Genomic DNA, 21,704 nt, shown 5'->3' on the forward strand with positions numbered 1-21,704 from the left:
TGAATCCTCCAGAAGGAAAGCAGAAAAGACATTCTTTCTCAGAGGCAAGGCATGATTTGGCATCCATGTCCAGACCCCTGGAACCTCCACGTCTGGCTCTTGGGTGGCATGTGAAAGACCTCAATGGGCTATCACCAGTGGTAATAGACACTATCACTCAAGCCAGAGCCCCCTCTGCGAGGCAGCTGCCTACTTTAAAGTGGCATTTTTTCCTGCAGGAAAGGTCGAAGAGGCAGTTATACCCCTCCATCTTGAAAGTGTACTGTATACTAGGGGTGTTGTTTTCTTCTGTTCACTAGCGAACAGCGCCTCTCTAACAGACATGTGAAGAGTGGCGGAGTGGGCTACACCCAACACTTTTGTGAGATTCTATAATCTCTGGGTTGAGCTAGTTTTGTCCTGAGTGTTTGTAGGCATGAACAGGTAAAACTTTGGGCAACTGGCTGGGTGTATACCTTGCATACTGTGCCTTTCCCCTCTCTGAGGTGATAACTGTGCTCTTATTATCCAGGTGAATTTTCTAGTGTCCCGTAACCCTAGATACTCTCTTACTCTTCAGCACTCATCAGTAGCTTAATTCAGCAGAGGAATTCACTATTTCACTACTGCAGTTCACTACTGCAAGAAGACGGGCATAACCTGTGATATGCCCCCTTTCAGGTAAACCCTTCATTTTGGGTTAAGTGCTCCACATTTCTCTACTGGTAATGATGTATGACGCAAACTTTGGGTCTGCACAGCTGTAAGTTTTTATTGTTAAGTGAAAAAGGTCAAGAATCGGCTGAAGTGATCTATTCCCATTGTAAGTATGATCCTTACCCTCCCCTCACAATATACTGGGCTATGGCAACTTAATTGGGGCATTGGGAAGGGTACAATGTGGCCTGAGTGCACTTGTTATTAGGCATGCAGCAGCTTGCCTGCATCTGCACTACCAAACTTCGTAACATGGTTCAGCTGGCTGTGGCATTTAGTAAAGGGTTCCCTAATGTCACTTCATTGATACAAAGTTGAGTTACTGAGAGATAGGGAATGTCTTGGTTACTACTGTAACTTTATTAACTTTATGAACTGCTTTCATAAACTTACATGTTAAATGTTTATTGTAGCTATATGGGCGCTTAGTTTTTCTTGTTTAATAACACTTGGCCAAAATCTCACGATATAATCGATGATGTTACGTAACATGCTCTAAAAACACGGCGGAGCCGATGGGTCGAAGGACCGAGGTGGTGTCCAGGACTCGGAGACTGAAGGCGAAGACAGGGGATCCTTACGCCTAGGCGGAGCTGGAGACTGGAAGTCCTGAGATGAGCTCCCAGATGGCGCTGACTGAGGGTGAGCTGAGGCACCAGCGGAGATAGGGCTGAGGAACTGACTGGTATAAGAGGCGGGAGAGGGAGGCTGGGAGGGAACACAGGAGAACAGGAGCTTGGCAGAACCAGGGGAGACACAGGAGATTCAGGGCTGGACGGAAGCAGCGGAGACATAGGAGACTCAGGAACACTGGGTATTACCTCCCCAAACCAGTCTTATGAAGTCCTCTTCATTAAAACAGTCCATTAATTCCTCATAATATTGTCCAGAGGCCAACTTCAGCTCACCCTTAGTGGCGGGAGTGTGGGCGGGGCTTCCCTCCAAGCCCTCGATCTACACAAGGACTCCCACAGCTAAACGCGGCAATGCCAGCTCACACACCTGGACAGTCACGTCGTCAAGCTCGGGCTCCGGGGCGATGATCGGCTCAGTCAGTCTGGGTATGCGCGCTGGCTCACGTGTCGCGGCAGGCTTAGGCTCTCCATCTGCGGTGGGCTCAGGCGATTGCTCCGTGCAGCGGGATGACGGCTGGCTGGTCACTGGTTCTGGAGTGGGGCTGGAGATATCCTCTTTAACGGGGCAGACAGAGAAATAAAGACCATTATTCTCCAGCACCCACTCAACACATGCGGCAAAGTTGTACCGAGGATTGCTCCCGGGGAGGCGTGCCTTAGACCGCTCGCTGAGGCTTGAGATGTAAAACACGCAAAGCGAGCGGTCTGGATAGTGTGTTTGGCACGCCAACTCCAAAAAATCCCAGGTGTGAGACTCCAGGGAGCGGTCCCTCTGCTCCAGGTATATCAGGGCAACGGCAGGATTGTCCATGGTGACAGGGAAGTGGGGAGGGAAGGAAACTAAAATGCAGCAAAAAAACTGTATAGGTCTGGTATTCTGTTACGTAACGTTGTCTAAAAATACACACGAAGATGAAGATAAACTCATAAAGTCTTTAATAAATCCACAGAAAGGTAAATCACAGGAGACAGGCAGGAGACACACGTAGGAGCAACATTCACAATACCGGACCACGAGTAGACAGAAACTGAAGGCTTTTAAATACAGGCAAACAAATGAGCAAATGAGACGATTAAAAAGGACAGGTGAACAGAATGAACTAATCGACACAAAAGTCCAAGGATGTGACAGATGAAGAGCTATATGCACAGGATATTTAAAACGTGCAAAAGTATATTGGCTACAACTAAACGGCAAATGCTTAGACTCTTCTCCGCTCTTCAAACACACAAAAAAACATTAGCCTTTACAGTCAAAGTGTTTGAGTAAAGAAAACAATGTACTTATTCAAACAGTTATTTTCTCTTGCATCACTAACAAACGGAGATCTGTCTTCCAGACTGTGCGCGGCATGTCAATCTGAATAGAGGCGGGGTGAAGTTGTAAGGTTTCACTGACAGTTTGAGGTTCCAGTGACATTACAATGTTTTACTGACAAGCTCTTTTGAATGCTTTTCAATTCGATTGGTTTAAATCAACTTTGAAACCTTATTTTTTATGTTATGTATTATTTAAAACAATGATTTTTAATTGTGGCTTCAATAGTAGTGAATAACTGATATTTAGACTGGCGGCATGTCTTATACTCTGTAAGATGATTTACATAAACAACATGTTTGAGCAAAAGAAATACAGTATTTTTTGAAAAAGCTAATTATTTCTAGAACCTGATTATTATAGGCTTATTTTTTCTGCAGTGACCCAGAAGGAATAATAATCAGTGTGGTAGAGTGCTCCAAGGCATTTTTTATTCTTGGAAATGGAGAGGAGGTCATGTATCCCGATGTCTTTCACGTAGACTAATCAAAGTCCTATGCTACCTTTGACCTTAGATGTGTAAAGTTTATGTCTGAGGTCATATGTCATCATGATTTTCTTTTGACTAATGACATGAAGACTATGTGCTGACTGCCACTGCTTTAAAGAAATAGTTCACCTAAAAAATTGGATGACCTGAGGGTGAGTATAATTTCATACATGCTATCTAGAATCTATATGGACACAGTTCATTTTACATTGTAACTTTCATTCTTGTAATGTATAGCACTATCTACTGGACTTAGGAAATATTGCAATTCAAATTCAGCTGTATCATACACAGTGATTTAAGTTTTCTCTCATTTTAATTCAAAGTGAGGGCATGGGGCTGTTTACAGATAGTCACATGGCTTATCTACATCTTGGAGACACAACAGAGCTTCAGTGTCAAAAGAGGTCAAAAGAAAAACGAAAGAAGATCGAATAAAGGCATATGATCAGCACATGTCACCGAAGTTCCATTGGATACACTTGCCAATGAAACACTCTAAACAATTTAAAATCAAAATCGAGGAAGAAAAAGAAAGAAAGAAAGAAAGAAAGAAAGAAAGGGAAAAACAAGAAGAACAAAGTGAGAGAACAGAGAGAGCAGGAGAGAGAGGGGGAGACCGACTAAACTCTCGGAAAAAGCAAAAGGGGAAGTCTGCAAATAAAGGGAGAGGAGGAGAAACGGTAGAAACCACATGTGGCTGTTAGGAGCCATAATCCAGCTATGGAGCGAGACCGAATCGCTGGTAAGTAAATCTTTCTCTCTCTTTCAGTTTAAAAGACAGCTGAGAATGAGAACCCTCATAAATGGATTTTAAATTGGTTCATTACATAATTTTTTCTTTAGGGAAAGTACCATGTAATTCCTGCTTTTTGCAGGTTGGTCAGGTCAGGCACAGTTAGGTGTGACACTCAGTACTCTCAGTTTCTGTGTTTGGTTTTCTGTGGAGTTTGGATCAAAGCAGTTTGTTGAAGTCGTTACAGTACAGTAGTTGGTCTGAATAAACTATAGTCTGTCACTTGTGTCTACTTATTCTTAACTGTTTTTTCTTACAAAAAGGAAATCAGTTTTCCAAGATGCAAAGTGCAAAAATCATTAATTGTTTTGTCTATGTGGTTTGTGCTTTTCATTTTTTAGGAAGACACATGACCAAGGGTGTGATTTTATCAATAAGGAAGTGTAACTTCTTTTTAGTTTCTGCTTTGTAACTCATTTCAAATTCTCTCAATCTGCATTTCAAGTATTTTTTCTCTTTTCAATTATATGTAGTTTATAAACACATTTTACAGGTGAACTTATTGAGGTCAGTGTTCCCTTTGAAGGGAAACAAGAAATATACTTGTTGCGTGTAGACAACTCCCTGTGAATGTCACTAAATTAATGGAGTATATGTGTGTGCGTGACAGTGATAAGGTTTACCTTACTCAGCAGAATCTCCCATAAGGACTGTGTCTATATCACACCGCAGAACAGCTGTGCAGGGAGGGGTTTGCTGTGTGGCATGCCTCAAATCTTTGGAGCTTCTGTAACATCAGCTGTTCTGGTTGGCAATGCCACATGCTCTACAGACACCCTGATATAATATATTGTGTTTAATTTATTCATCCATTAGTTTAGCACACCATATCTCTCCGTCTTCGTATTGTTGATCAGAATATCATCATGTGTTTTACATGTCACATCATGAACGGGATTGAAGCAGTTTAACAGGTGACCACAGAAGGGCATTAGAGCTTTTCTGCATCAGAATATTATACATACTGTAGATTCAAATATAACTTAAAAGGATGAGATGGAGTCTGTGAAAGTATAATTCGGGAATTCGTCTTTGTGTTGAAAGCTTTTTGTATTTGTGTAAAGCTGATTGTGTTGTGTTGAAGTGTGTGTGTCTGTTATCAGGGCTGGGAACAGATTTCCGAACTGTAAATTAAGCTTCATCGAGGAAGTTGTGGGCAGAGCTACTTCCTGGTTCTGCGTATCCATTGGTTTGCACATGTTGCCATGGTAATTAACACACAGGATTGTTTTGAAAGTGATATGGCAGAGAATCCTAGAACTTTTTGGCCCTTGTGTCTCCTCTCAGAGCTCAGACTCAAGATTATGTTACATGTCAACACGTTAGCATAGTTAAGATAACAAGCACACAGAGAGAAACACTGATCATGTGGTAGGCTACTTGTAGTCTAGATAACACTCTGGATTCTATTGTGGAATCAGAGAGGGCTATTTTGAGAGTTAAAAATTATATTAAATGCAATTATCTGAACTTTAGTGTATTTTTTAAACCAATTAAATAGGACTTAATTATGTCTTTATATGTAATTTCATTAATACTTGTATAGTCTTTATAACAGGGGTACTCAAGTTCAGAGGCCAAGCGGGCTGCATTTAAACTACATAAAATGCGAAGGGCCACAAATTACAACTTGCATCATCAGACTTTATTTAAGACAATATTTGCAGATTTACTGATTTAGAAATACAGTTTTTTACTTATCTAAGTCTTTCTTGTTCTTGTTGTATTTAAAATAACACTGAGCATGAATATATATATATATTGGATTAAAAGTTTGTTTTGCTATATTGATGAAAAAAATGCATTCATATCGAAACAGAGTATTGAACAAACTCAAAATGCTAAAACTAAAAACATTCTTGAGCAAACATAGTTCACAAATTTCTTTAGAAAAGTATTATTTTTCATATTTATTTTAACTATATTGTATGAATATTTTATTTTTAAAATAGATATCACTATTCTCCCACCATGATTCTGGAAAAAAACAGACAACTAAACAAAATAACATGTAATTTACTAGAGTTTCTAGAAAAAAATGCTGCAGTGTATTTATATAACACAATATTCAACAAATTAATAAAAAAAGTTAAACAAATGATTCATAACTAATAACTTCATGACTTGCTCATAAAGACTTCACTTGTTTCATTCCTGAATTAATCAACGTTCCCTTTCGATACTTCACTCGTACTGCATCGCTCCCTACTTGGCTCGCCTTCGCACATCCTCGTCTGCTGTGCTCTCCTCAGTGGATGGCGCTAAGGAATGAAGTTATGAAAAACGACCTCCTCTTGATGAGTCAGTGGCTGCGTACCTCTGCCCACCCACTGTCATTGGATGGAAAGCGAAGGTCGCTCACCCCTCCAAGCCCTGCAGAACGACGTCTGCCCTCGCTGGACGAGAGTACTCCTCCGCCGGGCAGGCAGCCTCAGCTCTGCACTTCATGGCCGTGCTCCAGGTCTTTCAGGCCAAACTCCTCCAAGGCATGGACGAGTCCGGACTCGACACCGCAGCCTTCAAGGGACTGCGCAGTGCAACAGACCTGGCTTTGCGAGCTACGAAGGCTACAGCACAGGCCATCGGGAGGTCAATTGCCAGCCTAGTGGTATTGGAACGCCACTTATGGCTAAACCTCACTGAAATTAAAGAGGCTGACAAGGTCCCCTTCCTCAACTCTCCGGTCTCCCCTATGGGGCTGTTTGGACCCGCCGTCGAGGGATTTGCAGAGCGTTTTTTTCAGCGGCACAGATGTCGTCCCAGGCAATGCGGCACTTCCTGACTAAGCACTCCAGCTCTGCAACAGCCACCAGCCGCCCCAGACCTGCACCAGCACGGTAGCCAGCGAAACCTACTCAGAAGCCTGAGCCCCGACAGTGCTCCCACTTGGCCAGACGCTACCCATTTCCAAAGCGCCAAGGACCCCGGCCCAGGCTGACGTTGGATCCTGTGCCTCAAGCGTCGTCCTGATCTGCTGGGCAGGAAGAGGAGGGGCAAAAAGTCTCGCCAGAGCCGGACCACCCCTAAAACGCCCTCTGATGTGCCCTCAAGCACCCTGTTCGGTTCCGGGTGCCAGTAGCAGTATGTTTGTTATAAGAACTGTTGTGAATACGGGGCCTGTTCCAAAAGTGCCCTCACAAACAGCCGCTGTTATAGTGAGAAAAATAAAAACCAAACATTTTCAAAAAGAGAGCAAATGTCTTCTTCCAGTTATCACGAGTGTCAAACCCCTCACCACACGGGCCGAGGCCTGGCAGGCCATCCCCTGGGTTCTGGGGATTCTAAAACGAGGTTACTCACTCCAGTTCACTCGAAGACTCCCACGGCTCCGCGGTGTGTTCTCCACGCTCACGTCTTGCGATCCGAGGTGAAGAATTTACTGGCAAAAGGAGCCATAGAGACGGTTCCGCCAGCTCAGAGTGAGTCAGGCTTCTACAGCTGTTACTTCCTCGTCCCCAGAAAGGATGGCGGCCTCTGGCCCATCCTCGATCTCAGACACCTGAACCGTGCCCTCATGAAACGACCGTTCAGAATGACTACCATGAAGCAGATCCTCTTGCAAATACGCCCAGGAGACTGGTTATTTTCTCTGGATCTGAAAGATGCTTATTTTCACATCCAGGTAGCCCCCCATCACAGACGATTCCTGAGATTCGCCTTCGAGGGAGTGCCATATCAGTACACGGTCCTGCCCTTTAGACTGTCCCTAGCTCCGTCTTTTACGAAGTGCATGGACATGGCTCTCTCCCCTCTGATGCATATGGAACGATATTCCGGACAATTTTCAAATAGAATAGCAAATTGTATTTTCAATTGCGTTTTCAATATGTGGACGCATAAATTGTGACATAATCCAAATGCAATTGCAAATCCTGCATTACCGTTTGCATTTTCGCTTTCGCGAACGCACAGTGACAGCCAAATTTCAAATGAAAAAGCAAAGTCCATTTGCAGCTGTATTTCCCATGTCTTAGGAGTTACGAGCCTGTCATATTTAAATAGCGATACTAATTACCACGTCTGCTTTTTCACTCTCGCTGCGTCGCGTATGTAACCTGCCAAAACTCAAATGGAATCGCAATTCCTTTTGCATTTGAATTTCCGACGTCTACATGGAAAGCTGCCAATCAATGTGAGGGGGCGGGGCTATACTAGGGGGCGTGTTTGTATTGGGAGGTGACGTCACTCACAGACGACCGTGCCGAATGCTCTGATCAGTGGAGGTAATCGGTAAAGGCTCCGCTAAAGGCAGCTACTAATCAGTTTCGTACCTGTGTGAATGAACAGACAGTGCAACCTTCTTGGCACAATACATAATTATGTCTTTTTTACCCCAAATGTAGCGATTATCCCCTGCTAACAGCGGGAGCCACAACGGTACGCACGATAGGTCAATCTTCACTATAAACCAAACGCTTTTCACCTGTCTCTGCATCTCTCCCTGTTTACTCTCACTTACACTTTTAATCCGTAATAGAGAGTGTGTCACACCTGCCTCAAGACCTTTTACCGTTTGCACTCCACTTGATGCACTTAAGCAAACAAACAGAGCAAATCTACATGTATTTACCTATTTGCAACCTATATCTTATTCCTATCTAATAGCCTATGTGCACCTGCCTCAAGATCTCTCAGTCTGTTTACGGTCCGATAGATGCATGTGACAAAACAGAAAATGCTGCTACTCTTACTATACCTTCCCCAGAAGACACTTCAGCAGTCAGATCTAGGTGCAGCTGTCACAGAACATGCCACAGCGACACACAGGTTTCGTTCACACAGGTACGAAACTGATTGGTAGCTGCCTTTAGCGGAGCCTTTACCGATTACCTCCACTGATCAGAGCATTCGGCACGGTCGTCTGTGAGTGACGCCACCTCCCAACACAAACACGCCCCCTAGTATAGCCCCGCCCCCTCACATTGATTGGCAGCTTTCCATGTAGACGTCGGAAATTCAAATGCAAAAGGAATTGCGATTCCATTTGAGTTTTGGCAGGTTACATGCGCGACGCAGCGAGAGTGAAAAAGCAGACGTGGTAATTAATATTGCTATTTAAATATGACAGGCTCGTAACTCCTAAGACATGGGAAATACAGTTGCAAATGGACTTTGCTTTTTCATTTGAAATTTGGCTGTCACTGTGCGTTCGCGAAAGCGAAAATGCAAATGGTAATGCGGGATTTGCAAAGTCACAATTTATGCGTCCACATATTGAAAACGCAATTGAAAATACAATTTGCTATTCTATTTGAAAATTGTCCGGAATATCATTCCATAGATGCAGACAGGAGTCCGCATTCTGAATTGTCGATGACTGGCTCATCTTAGCCCAGTCAGAAGCCGAGCTAATATCCCACAGGTCCCTCCTTCTCAGCCACTTAGAGCACCTGGAACTGAGGGTCAATTTTGCCAAGAGCTCTCTGTCTCCCAGCCAACAAACTTCATTCTTGGGAGCAGTTTTCAACTCAGTCCACATGAGGGCGGTAGTCGCGCCAGAATGTGCACTGGCCATACAACAACTCGCGGCATCTTTCAAAATTGCCTCTCGCCCTCTCAAGTTGTTTCAAAAGATGCTGGGCCTCATGGCCTCTGCATCGTCGGTACTACAGCTGGGTCTGCTCTGCATGAGACCCCTTCAGTACTGGCTGAAACCTCAAATCCCACCCCATGTGTGGCATCACGGACGCATTCATGTCAGGATTAGCCAGACCTGTGTAACCTGTGAAAAACCCACAGTGGTTCAAGCAGGGCGTGACTATGGGTTTGATTCACAGAAGGAAGGTTGTCTCGACAGATGCATCCAACATGGGTTGGGGAGCTCTGTGTGAAGGCAGACCGACCTTTGGCTCCTGGTCGGATTCAGAAGACCGGCTATTAGGGCTCAAATTTTTCCGGAACGATATCGATTCTTAAATCCCAAGAATCGATTAATCTAGCCTGTTTTCAGTTATGCCGAGTTCACATTGCACGATTTTCAAAGACGTCGCATCACTGTTGGTTTCACACTGAACGACTATCTGGGGTAGCATTCAGTTGTTGCTGTGTTCACACTGCACGATGAAACGACGACAGGAGGTTACACACTGCATGACTTTACAATAGGGAGAATCACTGATAACTCTGTCTGGCTCAAGGTTGCCAGGTTTTCGCTACAAAACGTGCCCAATTACTACTCAAAACTAGCCTGAAAATAGCCCAATTGCTTTCGAGGGGATCCCCCAGTAAAATTTGAGTTCGTTGGGGTAAAATACACTTTTTTTTTTGGCGGGGTTCTCCTGGTACAGTTCACATTCCAGGGCCTAAATATCACATTATTGGGGTCGCTTCAACCTGCTGACATGAAAAACAACTGGCGGCAATCGCGGATTTGGCAACACTGGTCCGCAAACTACATTTCATATAACTCCTCCCCGAACTTCCCGATGCCCTGTATCGTGCTCTTTCATTGGCTGTAGGTCATCACACAGCAGGATTGTGAATCGCCGACAGCTCCAGATATTTAGCATGCCAAATATTTCACTCGCGTGAACGAACCGATTTGCCTCCGATTTCAGGCATTTGTCTGCGATTTTGCCAAACCTGTCGGGGAGTGAAAAATCGGGCTAAAATCGTGCAGTGTGAACTCGGCATTAATGGACGGAACATTGAAGGGTACTTCCCATCCAATAAATCCAATAAGCATTGTGCTTTGGTACTGTTAATATGAAACAAAGTCTCAGATTTCAAATTCTGTCCATTGTATTGCAGTATTTAAACAATAAATGTCGTTTTGGCACTGTTTAATGTGGAGTGACAGATCGCTATAGCGCCTCAGTTCAATAACGCGAGGCGCACGTGAACTGATCATCTCCTCCACATTAATACCAGTTTCAGCACAAAATAAACATGACTAAACATCCAAAGGTAAGTTAAAAGAAAGAGTACAACTTTACAATCCGTGTCCTGTCTCAAGTAATTGCTCAATCAGTGTTTCAGCTGCGCAAAGACGTCAATATAATGGCTTTTAAAAAATGTCACATAACGTCACATTTACCCCAGAAAAAAAAAACACATTCGGTGACCATAAACTCATTAGTCATATAGAAAAATAAACTGTAGAGAGGGGCATTTTGCTAAATATATGCAACATATAACATCTTCATTATATTTTTTACTGTTCTTCGATGTTTAATTTATGTTTGAATAAATCCATCAAATTTTTATGACAGCCACCATTTAAATGTTTATATTTCAAAAACCTAATTGAAGTAGAAATATTATTATGTAACTGTAACTTTATTACTGTAAAAACTTAATTAATTTTAACCTTCAATATTATAGTAATGTAGTACCAACTGTCTCTCGTGTATATTTTACAGCATTAATTGAGAGATTTTTTTTCCTTGAGAAAATTTGGCATGTACTGTACCTGATATATATCCAAAATAATCGATATTGAATTGGTAATCAAATTAAATCGCAAGCGTGTGAATGAGAATCGAATCGAATCATGAAATTTGTGTCAAAACCCAGCCCTACCGGCTATACATCAACTGCCTCGAGATGATGGACCTGAAGGGACACCACGTGCTAGTCCACTCAGACAGCATGACAGTGGTGTCCTATATAAATCACCAGGGTGTGCTCAGCTCGAAACGTCTTTTCGAGATGGTAAAACGCCTCTTGGAGTGGGCACATCTCAACTTGCGTTCATTGAGGGCAGCACATGTGCCTGGCATATTGAACCGAGGAGCAGACATGCTATCTCGGAGCAACGTCCCCTCAGACGATTGGATGCTCCACCCCAAAACAGTTCAGAGAATCTGGGAGATCTTTGGCAGGGTAGAGGTCGACCTCTATGTCTCAAAAGACAACTCTCATTGCCCAACTTATTTTTCGAAGAGCAAGGACGCGTTGGCCCACGATTGGCCCAACCTCGTCCTGTATGCTTTTATTCCTATCGTTCTGATCCCTCAGGTAATCAGACGAGTCAGGGAGCACAGACACAGGGTCCTTCTGGTGGCCCTGCTCTGGAAGAACCAGCTTTGGGTTTCAGAGCTGTCTCAGCTGCCAACAGCAGCCCCGTGGTCTATTCCCCTGAGGCAGGACCTCCTCTCTCACACGAACAGGACGATTTGGCACCCCCAGCCCAAGCTGTGGGCTCTGCACCTCTGGGCTCTCGATGGGAATTAGTAGATCTCCCTGGGAATACTATCTCACAGGCTAAAGCCCTGTCTACGAGACGCCTCTATGCCCTTAAGCGGTCGGTCTTTTCCGCCTGGTGCACAACCCGCGGTGAAGACCCAGTTTCATGTGACATATCAGTGATATTGTCCTACCTACAAGAGCTGTTGGACAAGGGCCGCTCCCCTGCCACACTAAAGGTCTATGTGGCAGCTATAGCAGCTTTCCATGCTCCTATAGCTGGACAGTCTGTGGGCTGGAACAACTTAGTTGTTCGTTTCCTGAGAGGACCCAGGAGGCCCAAGCTGCCCCGGACCCCCACGGTTCCTGCGTGGGACCTGCCCACGGTCCTGAGAGCCCTCAAGGGCTCCCCCTTTGCACCACTACAGTCTGAGGACTTTAAAACCCTGTCGATAAAAACCGCTCTGCTACTGGCTTTAGCATCGGTTAAACGAGTAGGTGACTTGCAGGCTCTCTCTGTAAGTCCTGCCTGTCTTGAGTTTGGGCCTAACGACTCCAAAGTCATCCTAAAACCAAGACAGGGGTACGTTCCTAAGGTGCTCTACACCCCGTTTAGAGCCCAGGTTATTACTCTCTCTGCGCGTCCTCCTAAGGAGGACCAGGAGTGTAACTTTCTCTGCCCGGTTAGGGTGCTGAGAATTCACCCGTTCAGGCGGTCGGAAACAATTTTTCGCATGCTTTGGAGGCCGCACCATAGGGTCCCCGGTCACAAAGCAGAGGATTTCTCGATGGTTAGTTGACGCTATCACGCTAGCATACTCCTCCCTGGGTCTTCAGAGCCTCATAGGAGTCAGAGCCCATTCCACTCGGGGCGTGGCCTTGTCCTGGGCATGGTCTAGCGGTGTGTCCATAGCAGACATTTGTGTGGCGGCCGGCTGGGCCTCGCCGTCCACTTTCACCAGGTTCTATAGCTTGGAGGTTCCGGCCTTGCAGGCTCGGATGCTATCTGCTTAAATGGATATGCACCTGTCTAAGGCAGATATGCACCTGTCTAAGGCAGCCCTAAGGCAGGGGCAAGAGGCTGACCTCAGTGAGTTCAGCCTCTTGCCCCTGAAAGGCACAAACAAGTAAAATCATGTTTTTAAATGTCCTCTTTTGTTAGACAACACTTCTCTTTTAAGTTGTTTGGGGCGTGCCGTGTGTCACTTTTTAATTGCAAGTTTGTTACAGCGCTTGCAGAGATCGAGCAGCTTTTATTACTGCGATCGTATACATTTAATTAAAAAAATCTGACTGCCTAATATTTTGAGGGCAAATTGTAATAAAAATACATTAATCTTCAGCATGACGCAGCCACAAAATTAATGCAGACAGGCCGCCTGTTGAGTACCCCTGCTTTAAAATATGGTTAAAGTATATTGTCGAATCCTCTAACAACTAACTTTTTTCTGTCAATGGCCTAGTTACAATGATACACATATACTGTGTGTTCACAGACAGCATATACTACATATATAACTAAAAAACCACTCATCCAGCAGTTTAATGACATGGTTGTGTAATTTCTACAGCCTTTAAAGTTAACATTCTGCATTCAGTGACCTCCAAACTGGATGTTCAAGTGCTGGTCTTGTTCCATTAATGAGACGTATGGGATATCCTGAATGACTCATGACCTCACACGTGTACACAGAGACACACACACACACACACACATAAGCCAAAACACTGTCAGTAATTATTACTCATATTTTATAACAGAAAACTCAGTCTTACCATTTAGAAATACTGGTCTTTAAGGGCTTTGGATAGCCGCAGATTTGGCAGAAAGATTCAGAGAAAGAGTAGCACAGAATTCTCTCAGCACTACCCTGTCCTTACAGACAAATCACTGTGCAAATATTCACTTTAAATGTACAAGGTAGTTTTTTATGGGTGTTCATGCACAATAGTTATAATACCATATTGTAACTACTGTACAATATATTGGGTGTTTTTATGTCAGACCCCATAAAAATGGAACAATTAGATTTTTGACACAAAACTACTTGTGACCCCCCCCATGAAGAAACCCTTTTATACAGTTCAATTTGTATCTTGGTCCCCAAAGACAGCCTATTAAACCAGACTATGCTCTGTATTCTCAAAGTTGCACTGTGCTGTCAATTAAACGTTATTCCTTGAAGACAACAAATGGAAGCTTTTTAGCTAGCTTAGCTTAGTTATTAACCTTACTGACTAGTCAATAGACGGATGTAAATGGTAATGAGTAAATTTCAACACCAAATGAGCTGTCCGCTTAGGCATCACTTAAGTTATAATTTAAGGCCTGTTACACCAACTCAAATGTGGGACAAAATAAATGGTTATTCTGTCACCAGCTTGTCATGAGGGCTTTTCACACTGCTCTTCACCCCGAGTTATCATCATTCTAAACCCAGTTTTTAACCGTTTCACACCTGTAACGAATCAGCTCATGACAGGAAATATGAATAATTAACCATAACTAGTTATAATTAACTATTCATATTTTAGATCCGCTGTAGATATTTAGCTGACCTCTCAGGGTCAACTGTCTTGTCAATTCTAAGAACGTTAATTTCCTGGTTAAGGGAAATAACTTTCTTACCTGTAATTCAGAAGCAGGATTTGTTCTGCTTTTTACCCAGGATTATGAAACCTATATGAAACCTAATTAATATGCATGGATAAATTATGAGCAGTGTGAAACATGAAGCAAGATAACCCAGGATTCTGTTGTGAATGACCCAGAGATATCTATTTAATGATTTCTAGTGTGAAAATCCCACTAAGGAAGAAAGAACCACCAAATACAGGTGCATCTCAATAAAAGAGAATGTCGTGGAAAAGTTCATTTATTTCAGTAATTCAACTAAAATTGTGAAACTCGTGTATTAAATAAATTCAATGCACACAGACTGAAGTAGTTTAAGTCTTTGGTTCTTTTAATTGTGATGATTTTGGCTCACATTTAACAAAAACCCACCAATTCACTATCTCAACAAATTAGAATATGGTGACATGCCAATCAGCTAATCAACTCAAAACACCTGCAAAGGTTTCCTGAGCCTTCAAAATGGTCTCTCAGTTTGGTTCACTAAGCTACACAATCATGGGGAAGACTGCTGATCAGACAGTTGTCCAGAAGACAATCATTGACACCCTTCACAAGGAGCCAATAAATGAACTTTTCCATGACATTCTAATTTATTGAGATGCACCTGTACAAGAGTGCAGAGATAAAAAAAAAAAAAGAAGCCGGTTCTGGACTCTTCCTCAGATATTTGATATTCTCTGTTACTTAACAAAATACTCTGTTGATTCAAATTAAAATGTATATCACACCAAATACTTACCTTGCTGTGAACAGGCCTCTAGGGCCAACAACAAAAATAATATAATAAGCAAGTCATGTTAATATTGGTGACATAATCTCAATATATCTTTTTTTTTTTTTTTTTTTTTACTAATACTGTCATATATAATTTAATAATTTGTTTGCAAACAGTTATGTTTAGCATTTTCTATGATCTCTGTCAATCACATTATAACTTCACAAATTTTCCGGCATACTATGCAACTAGTACATTTTCCAAAAGTGCATCATTGCATACTTTATGGGTAAAAATGTGCACATAACCCCTTTGGTTTCAGAAGGTTCTCTGATCTTTTATGGTGGCAAAATTTGTATTATTATTATACATTTTCTTCAAATTATGGCCTGTTTTCTGTTGGCTTCTAATTGACACCATACTCCCTTCACTAAGCCCTTTTCTGAGGAATGAAACAAATGAAAGCTGATGCTAGGATACTATGATACTATGAAGGGAAAGGAGATGTAAGTCTATCTATCTTAATGTATGGTCTGCCCTAAAGCTGCCATGAGCCTCAACACAGAGGCCTAGTTAGAAAGCCAAGAAAAATAAAGCTCCAATGAAGGTTGGTTGCTTTAACATATGCTGGTCTGGTTCTAAATCGAATGATTATGCACTGCTCAGGAGAGAGACTTAGGGACTGCAAGTCAAATGATTTCAAAAGTTTAACTTTTTTTTTGCCATATAGGTGTGTTTAGATATTTGTTTGTTAAACAATCTAATTGCTTGTTTACACTTAGTTTATTTTACGTCTGCTGGGTGTCTAGTATGGTGGGTTTAACAGTTTAGCATGGTCAAACTAACACAGCACTATTTTGCAGGAGAAAATGTTTCCCCACTGACGACCATTCAAAAGTAGTTGTGTTTTGTGATGAAATAGTAAATGTTTAACCAGTGCATAATTTTTGGTCTTTTAAAAGCAGCATATGTAGAAACTTTTCTGATACTCTGCTGATATTCAGGCTTTACTTTACAAACAAAGGCCTCAAATTTGGGAATTGTTTTGATGGGTGACTTGCTTGATGCTGGGAGCACAAGGAAACACTTCACTGGTAACACACCTGGATGGAGTTTATATCAGATTTTGAAGGTATAATGTAGCCGCTTTTAATCTATTTACATTTTCTCGCTTTGGAAATTGAATACAGATAGTTTCCAAACGTTTCCCTTCCTCTCTATCCAGTTATAGCTGTTTGTGTGTGTAGCATAGGACTGTTGGATCAGACTTAGTTCAGCCTGGCATTTATTTGTGAGTATTTCTGAATTGGTTTAAGAGCAGTTGCTTCCGAGAACAGTAGATTATAAAGGAAGTAAGAGCTTATTATAGGATATCTATGAACAACTACAGGCTCGCATACGTATTGTTCTGGCATAGATTTCCTCTTTGCGGTTCCTATTTTTTTCTGTTTTTTTACTATAATTCCAGGTGCGTGGGATGGACAAATGGAGTGATCCCATAATCCCAAAAGCATGCTGGCTTTTCTTCAGAAACTGAAGCCAAAAGGAGCTCTTGGGCTATACTTGACCCAACCAAACAGCTGAAGATACAGCACTGAACCATATAACGTTTAAAAGCACATCGTTTTAGTACACAAACAACTGTCTGAGCAGGTTTCTGAAAGGCTGATCTATGGGTTGTGCATCTCTGAAGTTTTATTATACCCTCAAGAAAATTGGGTAATAGTTAATGTAAATAGCATTATTGTATAAATGGGTGTTACTTCAGGTAAGGGCACTTTTGACCCCATGGACTTTTAAGAATAAACTCCTTTAAAACACACTTTTCCCATTCGCACTAGTTTATTTCATTTGTCCAGTCCAGTTCAGCAGTGAATATACATGCATCACAGCTGAGTTCTTTTTCTGAACCCACATGTACAAATGGCATTTAGATTAACTTAGTACATGACACGAAATGACAGTTGTGAAAATAACTTATGCAGTAGCATTTTATGTATTATAAATACAAACAGTTAAATTATATTTTCACACTTTTTTTGGATACTTTGACAAAATAAAAGCTTTAAATGATTCACAAGTGTTCACAAGTGATATATTCCTCACAAATAGCAAGTCTCATATTTCATTAATAATGTTTGTTGCACTTTTACTTACTCTTGTTTAGGATATAATGGCTTTTAAAATGTCATTATAATCATTTTATACTGAAAGTCAAGGGTAAATACAATAGTAAGTGTGAATACAGTTCAATACAGTCTAATGTTTATTGTGACCTTCATGTAATAAAAAGACAAGTGTTTGTGACTTTGCAGAGCAGAAGATGAATATCATGGAAGGTTCCCGATGTTCTTTCATTTTCCCCACTGAAGCTGTTAATGAACTGTTGCTTTTCTCATAAACTCCCAAGTTCACATGAGCATAAAGCAGTTGAACAAAGAAAACACAAATAAGGACAGATTATCGGTGCGTGCTGAGTGACAAACAAAATCATCTGCTGCATAGAATATTTATAAGTACTGTATATTGTATGTTTTGTTAATTCTTTACTGTTTGTGTGAGTTTGTGTTCATTACTGAGTGTGAGAATCTCTTAAGAGACTTTCAAAAGCACTGTGACTGTTGCAGGCACTTTGGCAAACGCATACACATGTATCTGGGAAAGTTTTTGTCTGGAATATCTGGCCCATCTTAAGAGAGATTTTATTTTCTTGCAAGTCATAAACAACTGGGTGGTGGGATTTTGAATCCAGTGGCAGAGTGGTTTGGACATGCTTGTGATCTCTTTTGGACTGTACGTTTTATTCTGACCATGTTCACATATCCAGATTTGATTATAAAACATATACTGGAAGTGAGTAAAATACTTAAATGAGCAGTTCAGATTTTATTCAATTGTTAAAGTTTATGACAGACTGGTATTAACTTTACTATCAAGCTGTTAGTGTGAGAAAATGTAACTGTCTTTCAGCAAATCTTGTGTTTAACCATTTATTCAGATGCAATTCAATTAAAAGGGCAAAATAAATGTCAGCTCAAGAGTTCTAGCTCTGTCTTCCATTATGCATTAAAATTTCCATTCAAAGAATTGATTCCTTCAAAAGGAAGACTGGCAGTTGTTGCATGGCCAAGTAACAGCATCCATAATGCACATCATATGTTCTCGTGAGATGATTTTTTAGCCAAAGCAGTTTGAAAGGGTGTAGGCCTGTATTTTGTCAGTGGCTATTTTTTAACCAGCATATAAAAATAGCAAGAGTGAAACTGAAACTATGCCATCTAACATACATCCACAAAAAGACACAAGTCCCTTTCAACGTAATCAGATATTGTATACTAATGAGATTTATTTGTATGGAAGCCCATTACCACCACATAAAAAAAAAGAATTAGTAAGGCAACTATTTTTATGAGATAAAGTCTAACTTTTGAGGAAAAGGTAATAATTATTATGTAAAATGTATAATCAAAGTTTTGTCAAAAAGTCAGTTGTGACATAAATATTACATAAAAAGTCATAATGATGATTTTAACCTTATGTCATAATTATGACTTAGACTTTTTATCTTATAATTTTGACTTTTTTTATGTGGTGGAAATTAGATTTTATATATTTGCAATTGCATATGAATTAAGCAGATATAGAGAGAGCTCTATAGAAGTGAAGAGTGTCCAGTTGTTCTGTCTGAGTGAACTGGATTGCAGTCCATGGTGAGCTTGATTTGACTGTCAGCAGGTGTTGGTGCAGACAATAATACATTAAAGAGGAAAGAATAAAGAATAACAGCATTGCTGCTTTTATTACACTTATAATTGCACACACACACACACACACACACACACACACACACACACACACACACACACAACATTTTGGCTTTAAAGCCTTTGGCCACCAGTTCATCTGTCATGTCTTAGAAGATCAACTAAAATGCTTAATTAAATAACAGAACCAGGGCAGCTCCTCTGGACATTCTGTGACCTTCAACACTCCAACAGTGATGCTGGCACTGCCACCAAACAGGACATCTGCATTCAGACAAGCATAAAAAAAACAGCACACTTTACAACAGGTCATGTTACTGATGTCGTATGACCTGATCATTTTCATGGACAGTTATCCTCACATATTCGCTATTGCCATGTGTGGCAAAAAGTTATTAACAGAACAATGGACATTATCTGTTTTTTTTCTGCAAGTGCCTGAGAGATTATGAAAATTAAATTCCTGTTTCTCTACTGTCCAATTTACAGTTTGAATATCTCATATCCAAGTGATGGTTTTTAGCATAAGGTGTGAATTGATGAGGAAAGGAAGCACAAATTGATTTACCACATCTTCAGCTTGATATCACAACAATAATATTGTTGTTAATATTTTTCATATTTAATATGTAATTTTTGTTTTGCAAAAGCATACCTCCCCATTTTAGGCCAGCAAATAAAATTGGACCTTCTGAGAAAAGTTGAACTACCTAGTAATTATTTCAAGGATAAACTGAGTATATTGTGCTTGCTATTTCTGCTTATATTTCAACTGTTATCCAATATTTTGCTTACTTTTACAATCGCTGATATCTAATAAAGTGTATTTCTGTACACACTGTTGCTGTTTTAGGCCCAGTCTTTGGCCAGAGCTCTGAATTTGGCTGTTTCACCCCACTGAAAAATCATTATAACATAAAATGGTGTTTCATAATCCTTCTGGGCTGATAAGTGCACCCTGGTTACCATGTCACTTTTACCATCTGCAGGATATTTGCTGTGGGTTTGGGCGACGTGCCTCACAGTCTGGATGCCCTCAGCTTTCCATTACTTTACTAACACTATAAAATATAATTGTTAGGTTGAGTACAAACGAATGGCTTCTTTTGTATTATTTACATGATTTGTATTTTAAACCTCAAATCTTTCTCTAGAATATGATGGTTAGATCTGCATGTGTTAACCACAGAAGATAAATCTAGGAATTTAACACAATAAATTCCAAGCTGAAGGTTTTCTAATTTGTAATTTCCCTGCAGCCCTGAAACGCTCATTTGAAGTGGAAGATGTGGACTCTTCCTCGCACTCTTCATCGCCTCACACACGGCGAGCACCATCCAATGTTCAGCGTTCAGCCATGTCCCCGACCAGCGGACGGTATTATGAGCTGGCCTCCAATGGTACCAAGCCCCCTGACATCTCAAAGCCCAAAGCTCGAACCCCTGAACCTGTGTCACGTAGAACAGAGCTAGGCTTTGACATCTCATCCAACAACAATGGCAAAGCTATTGAAGGCTCTCCCAGGTAAAAAAAACTAAAACATGTATAGTCACATGTATAGACACAATGTCCCTGTCAGTTACTAGATTTAATTGGTAAAACCAAAATTGCCTTGTGTGGCATTGTCTAGCAATTCCAGCTATGTGGTCTTACTGTGGTAAAAGTGAGAGATGAAAAGTAAGCTCTGTAGTTCACAAACAGAATAAAATAAGACTAGACTCTAGCCTCTTAGCAGACTGGTTTCAATATTGCTCAAAAGTCAGAACATGAAAGTGTAAAACTGCATTGGTCTTGCAAGTCCAGGGGCCTCATGAATAAAACTTTGCATAGATTTCATCCTAAAAGTGTGTGTACACACAAAAGCTAGATTTTGCATACGTACAAACGTTTTCAGATTTATAAAACCAAACGCAAAAATCCATTTATAAAACCCAGTCAGCGCAAGATTGTGTGTACGTGCATCTCCACCCCGACTCCTCCCAGAAATCACCATGTATTGGAGCTTACAACGCCTAGTTTTACTATGCATAACCTCATCTGCATATTATTTCCATGCATATTCCATCCACGTGACACCATGTTTAACGCAGTTAAGGGTATAATACATTAGGAAAATATGAAATATGGACTATAAATACTTTTTGAGACATCACGCTATTCAGTCAAAATTTTCAGTGTTGCTCTCATTCTTTTCCACTGGCCAAATAGTATTTTAAATGGTTTTAAACCAATCAAATTTATGCAATTTTGCCTATAAGGTAAATATATATTTTAGAATGTTTATATATTTTAATGGAAAGAGATAGGCCATATTTTTTTGCAGTGTAAATAACTGTCTGACTCACCGCGTCAACGACAAAACATTTTGAAAATAAAACACACAAGTCTATTTCCTTCAAGTTCTATCTTTTAAATACAATGGTGTTTGTCACAATATTGGGAAGGGCATGACGGCTACTGTCTGTGCGCGACTCCTGTGAACAGAGGTTCTAGAGTACTGTCATCAAACCAGCCAATGGACTGTT

General features: G+C 41.1%; 1 protein-coding gene across 2 annotated transcripts in view; it reads left to right on the plus strand.

Moving 5' to 3' along the window:
• The window catches only part of LOC107566422 (neuronal-specific septin-3-like), a 94,198-nt gene that overhangs the window by 21,035 nt on the left and 51,459 nt on the right, over positions 1-21,704 (plus strand). The window contains exons 1-2 of one of the 2 annotated variants that reach the window (XM_016251881.1): positions 3,516-3,884; positions 20,439-20,703. In XM_016251881.1, the coding sequence (XP_016107367.1) occupies positions 3,863-3,884; positions 20,439-20,703 (287 nt within the window). In that variant the 5' untranslated portion in view covers positions 3,516-3,862. Of the gene's footprint in view, positions 1-3,515; positions 3,885-20,438; positions 20,704-21,704 lie in introns of those variants that run through there. The other variant, XM_016251880.1, reaches the window with a different exon arrangement.

Source organism: Sinocyclocheilus grahami, unplaced genomic scaffold (assembly GCF_001515645.1).
Source record: "Sinocyclocheilus grahami isolate Dianchi unplaced genomic scaffold, SAMN03320097.WGS_v1.1 scaffold1074.1, whole genome shotgun sequence".
Lineage (NCBI taxonomy): Eukaryota > Metazoa > Chordata > Actinopteri > Cypriniformes > Cyprinidae > Sinocyclocheilus > Sinocyclocheilus grahami.